We start from the raw sequence: 5,620 nt of genomic DNA on the forward strand, positions 1-5,620 counted from the left end.
GCGGGGCTCCCCTCACCTGCAGAGCAGACCAGAGCTCCAGGGCTTCCCGGTCCCCAGACCCCTTCTCCACCATGTCCATCTGGGGCTGAATACGCTGCTGGGTGTAGAATGCCACCCAGTCCTTCTGCCAGTCATTCACCTGCACGGGCGCCAGCAAAGGAGAACGCTGAGCTCAGAGGCCACCCAGAGCGGAAGGAGGCGCCCGTGGGCAAAGGGCTGTCGCTAGAGGGGCGGCCGCAGAGACAGGCGTGGGAGGGTGGAAGCTGGCTGGGAGGTGTGGGGCCTCCGCAGGGGGTCCCCAGACCCACCCTCGCCCAGTGCAGAGCATTGGGGTCCACTCTGAAGAGCTGGAGGACGGTTCCTTTAGTCCAGACTCACACGGGGGCACAGAGGCCCAGACGACTGGCCCTCCCGAGCCCTGTGGCTCACCTCTGACCACCCCCAGCCACACACGCCCCCCAAGCTGCCGCACTGCCCGACAGAGAGCAGTAAAGTGACAAGGTACTTGGAGCCCGTTCACAAACACCCCCAAGAGGTGCTGGCCATCCCAGAGGGAAGCGAGGCAGACATGCAGCAGTAGGGCAGCACAAGGGGCAGTGTGTGATGACAAATGACAGGCCAGCGAGTTACAGGCAAGTGAGGAGGGAGCAGAGCCAGCTGAAACACCCCCAGCGCGGCACAGAGCAGGAGGCCCCGCTGTCAGCCACCACCGCCCCGAGCAGCTTCCTGGACGACCTCCTTCAGGACCGGAGCAGTGTCCACTGTGCCCCCACGCCGACCAGGAAGTCCCAGAAGTGTTCTCAAATACACAGTGGCCCCCTTCTGAGAAGCCACCCACCTTTCCCCTGAGCGCAGGGCCACCACCCTCCCCACTCGGCCTTTGCTGGCGCCAATCAGAATCCCAGCTGGAATTCCCGGGGGAGCCGACCTTAAAATCATGACATAATCATAATCATAGTCTCTCTCTATCATGCAATCTCTGAGCTTACTATTCAAAACATTTCTGAAATTCCTAATTTAGGCGCCTTGAAATGCAGCGTCCTAACTTGTTTCCCAGAGCTTATCTAGCGTATGAAGTGGGTAAACCTCAAGTCAACCTCTTAAAAGTTAGCAAAGGGAAAAGCAAAGTTCACAGCTCTCCCCAGATGTTTCTGAGCAGCTGACCTGATTCGGAAATGGAGGCAAAATGCTGGCATCACTCACCTGGGGGAGGTACCCACAGCACGTCACCACATCGAACCCAAACTGGTCCACGAAGGGCCGCCCCGCCTGCCCGCCTCCTCTCCCTTGAAAGCAAACAGGAAACAAGAAAGACGACCAGCTCTCTTGCTCCCTGGGGCCCTGCTCTCCCAGCTCAGAGCAGCGCAGGCCTGACGTCCCATGCCCTTCTCCACCACGGGTCCCGATCCAGACACACACGGGGTCCCCAGTCTCCATGGACACTACAGACCTGGGAACAGAGCCAGCTCTGTCCGACTGAACAACCAAGGACACCCACGACTCTCTAGGACACTCAGGGGGACAAGGCTGTGTCCGCAAATGAAGAAGTCCCTCATGGCCCATCAGGATAGGGTGGCCTTCAGTGGCCAGCGTAGCACGTGCCATTTGTGAAAGACAAACTGCTATGCCTTGTCATGGTCTCCTGCTGGCAGCTCCCCAAACACAGCAAATCCTAAAAAACTGAGCTGCCTGTGGCTTGGAAGGGCAGGACAGTTTGACTAGCAGGACCTGTTCCTTACAGAGGGTTCTCACAGGACTGGAGTCTGATGGGACCTGCCCGTCTAGCACAGGAGTGTCACAGGACAGGCTCTAGAACCCAGCACAGCAGATTCTCGGCCATCTGTTTCTGTTGTCAGCCACTCTGCTGAGCAGAGTGACCACATCGGCTGCACGTGGGTTATCAGATGTCATGGGATGAAAAGACTGGAAGAGACTCTTGGAGCTCACATCACATGAAGCTCTCTAAGAAGGCTGGATGTGAGTGCCATCCTGAGCCCCGTGTCCTGTCTGTCTCAGAAAGGTGCCATGCAGAAAGCCAGAGGAACCCTGACAGACAGCTTCTGGGGAGACGTAAAGGGAACCACAATATGATGGGGTTTCGAGACCAGGAAATAGTTCCTGTCTTTCAAGTGCGTGTGTGACGCAGCACACTGTGGCATTCACTGCGTTTACTGCACCCAAACGTGTAGCCTCGAGGCTGATGTTCCTTCCCTCCAGCGTCAACACAGGTCAGACCCTCCTGTGGCTACAGCATAACCCCGCCCACGCACCCCCCCGCAACCCGAATGTCCTCCCCTCAGCAGGCCCCCCGGGCCGGCAAAATCCCATACCCACGGTGCCGGCTCCCTTCTGCAGCGCCTCTCCCAGCTTCTTGTTCTCCAGGTGCAGGTCCGCGAGCCGGGCTCCGAGCTCTGCAGCGTGACTGCGAAACCAAAGGCAGCAGCTACATGTGTGGCACAGAGGCGGACACACGTCCATGTGAAAGGCCTCGGGCCACACAAAGCGTAAGGCTTCAAGGACGTAGCATCTGCTTGGTGAAGCAAGGTGAAGATGAAGGGCCCTGGCCACTAGACGGTCCCCCGGCCCCACGCGAGCCTGCGGCCCAGCCCTCTGCCGGCACCGCACCTGGAGAGACTCCTTTCCCGTTTGCCTTCATCTTGCAAAGCACACGACACGTAATGTGTGGGGTCGTGGGCTCCTTCCGTCACGTCCCTCAGAACGCTACTCCCCAAAACGAGCTTCTGGTGTGACGGAACCACTCAGAGGAGAAACAAAGCCAGCCAGAGGGGAAGGCGCCAGGCACACCTGCTCAGAGGCCGCATGTCCACGTGCTCCATCACCAGCATGCTGCCGCCTCCGGGGGCATCGAGCACCTTGATGGGTTTGGGCACCCTCACGGTGTCTGTTTTCAGGATGGCAGTTAAACTTGCCATCTCGCCTTCAAACATTCTTCTAGCCTGTCAGGGGGAAAGAGGAGGGACAGCGAGATTACTTCTGGAAAAGTTCTATGGAGACGTGTTTTCTCAAGCCTTAGTTTTAAATCGAGCCCATCCTGACCGCAGTCAGTAGACAGCTTTTTTGGCTTTTCATGGAGTGGATGACATGTCCTATAGATGCACAAGAACAAGGAGGATTGCACTTTCCAGCGCTGGACTAGAATCCAGCCTCTCCCTTGAGGGAGGGCAGTAGGTAGCTAACTTCCCACTGAACGCTGGGTGCAGAGCTGGATGTGTGTGTGGGCCAACAGGGACAGCACCTCAGCCGCAACCCTGTCCAGCTGCCACTGTGGGACCGGCGCACCGGCCTCCCTGATTCGGACAAGGTGCGGAGCTGTGTTCCAGGGACCACAGAACAGACCGCGTGTCCTGCAGCCAGAGCGTGCGCCGAGGAGAAGTTCTGACACAGTTATACCTGGAACCAAAGTTTTACAACCGCCCCCCACTGCCAGGGGACCAAACAGCCAGGATGGGGCTGGCTGTCGATTATGGTCCGTCGTCCAGTTAGACCCAGTGCTGAAGCCACCGACTGAACCGCTGGCCAGCACTTCCGCACACCAGCCCATCCTTCCCTCACCCGGAGTTCCTCCGTCGGAGACGGGTTTGAGCCTTGCCTCCTGGCTCCTTGCAGGCTGACCTCACATCTAAGCTTTTGCTCAAAGGCCGATGTCATAGCACTGGCTTCCACGTGCATTAGGCAGCGAGCACCACCTGGTGGCCCTCCGCACAAGCCAGGACCCTGGGGTCACTTTTCACCGCAGTGCACTACCAAGTCCTATGGTTTCTCCTACCTAGCCCTGGGAACCACGGCATCTTGACCGCCACTTCCATCCTAGTCCAAAAGTCCTTGTCCCCCCTGGACTTCAGGGACCATCTTCCATCCGGCCCCTGCTCACGTTGCAGTGACCCTAATAGGGGGCAGATCCCACCCCGAGCCAGCGACCGCCTGCTTCCTGCACCGACAGCCCCCAGCGCTGGCCCTGCCCACTTTCCCACTTCATCTGGGGCCCCTTCCCGGGCTCCAGCCCACACGCAGAGGCACGCACACGCACCCCTTGTGCTCCAGGATTACAGCCTACTTTTGGTTTCTCAAAGCTCCTCTGCTTCCTCCAGCCCCAAGCCTCCACGTGCCATGTCACCTCCGCTTGGAGCACCATCCCCCATCTCTTGCCAAGTCAGCTCCTTCCTCATCATGGTTCAGATTTCGACTCAGTTATCAGTTTGATTTCTGAGAAATCTTCCCTAACTTCCCAGACTAAACAGTTCTTCCTCTTTAACGTATCTTTTTTATAAAGTTAAAACACTCCGGATGTGTATGCAGAAAGCTCACAACCAGAGCCTCCAGCTCGGATCCTCGGTCAGCACAGTCAGCATGCCTGCTGCCCACTGCCCACAGCCCAAGTCAGGAGGCTGAGCGCTGCTGTCCGGAGCTCCCATCCCCCACCACTGCAGCCCGCCCCCCGCCCCCACAGGCCTGTTGTGTCCGCTCTGTCATTCTGCAGAGGCAGAGGCCTGGCGACCTTGTTCCATGCTGCGTCTGCTGCTTCTGTGCATCAGCGGGCAGAGCTAATTCCCACTGCCGTACAGGGCTCTGCCGTGGGAACGGTCTGAAACGCACTCGTCCAGTCCAACGCCGACGGACAGCTGGGCTTCCTGTTTGGGGCTACTTCGGACAGTGCTGCCACAGCCATTCTCCTACATGTTCTCGTAGTTAAGGGTTCTGTGACCTTGAGCAAGTTACTTAAGTTCTCCGTGCCTCAGTTTTCTCCTCTATAAAATGGGGTTAGTGTTGGTACTGATACCACGGGCTTGCTGCCACGATTAACCAGGAGCTAACACGAGCACAGTCCACCTAAACACTTTCTTAGCATACTGCCTTCAAGAGCTAGAGGCAGCTGAGGACAAAGACAGGAACTGTGTCTTAAGAATTCTCAGAGCATTCTCTTTAGGAGGTAAAGGGAAACGAACAGGCCCTGGTTATACTTTGAACCAGAGCACTGGTTTTGAAGAGTAAAGTAAGGGATAAAAAAAAATGCAGGAAGACCCTCTAGGAGGATCTGTGAAGCCACCCAGGGGCCACGGCTCCCTCACAGAAACATCTACTGCTACGTGGTCCCAAATGTCTAACTGAAGCTGAGAACACTACTACCCCAGGGCCGATCCACGGCAAAGCAAGAGTTGGTTGGGAGGCAGGGCCACAGAAGACAAGAATTTAAGGGAGGAGAACGAGCAAAAACCAATTACCCAGTCTGCAAAGGGCAGATAAGACTAATCGAGAGGCAGAGCAACTTAGCCCGGGGCATTTGATCAGGGATGAAGAGGAAAGTGGAAGTCCAGCCAAGCAGTCTTTTCTTGGAAGTCTGGAAGAAGACATTTTCAGCTCCCGAAAGGCAAAGCATAAAGAAGGGTCCTATTTCCCACAGAACCAGCAAATGTTTATGCCATGCCAGCACACTTGCATAACTCCACAGCACATTCTAGAGCAAGCGAGAAAAGGACACGTTTGGAAGTATCTGCCAAAAGACTGGGAGAAACTTATCGGCAAACGAAGAATTGGCAGAGTACCAAGAAAATGGACTTGGATGACAAAATAAAAAGTAAATAAGAATCCCCCAAAATAGCAG

The 5,620-nt window shown here is 56.4% G+C and overlaps 1 protein-coding gene across 2 annotated transcripts in view; it reads right to left on the bottom strand.

Annotated features, from left to right (window-relative positions):
* FN3KRP (fructosamine 3 kinase related protein) overlaps positions 1-5,620 on the bottom strand; it is a 17,696-nt gene that overhangs the window by 2,634 nt on the left and 9,442 nt on the right. For both annotated transcript variants that reach the window (XM_023538631.1, XM_011373645.2), the window contains exons 2-5: positions 2,806-2,957; positions 2,331-2,422; positions 1,204-1,286; positions 17-139 (exon numbers count right to left, since the gene is read on the bottom strand). In XM_023538631.1, coding sequence (XP_023394399.1) covers positions 17-139; positions 1,204-1,286; positions 2,331-2,422; positions 2,806-2,948 — 441 coding nt within the window. In that variant the 5' untranslated portion in view covers positions 2,949-2,957. The remainder of the gene's footprint in view (positions 1-16; positions 140-1,203; positions 1,287-2,330; positions 2,423-2,805; positions 2,958-5,620) is intronic.

The sequence above is a fragment of the Pteropus vampyrus genome, unplaced genomic scaffold (assembly GCF_000151845.1).
Source record: "Pteropus vampyrus isolate Shadow unplaced genomic scaffold, Pvam_2.0 Scaffold227, whole genome shotgun sequence".
Lineage (NCBI taxonomy): Eukaryota > Metazoa > Chordata > Mammalia > Chiroptera > Pteropodidae > Pteropus > Pteropus vampyrus.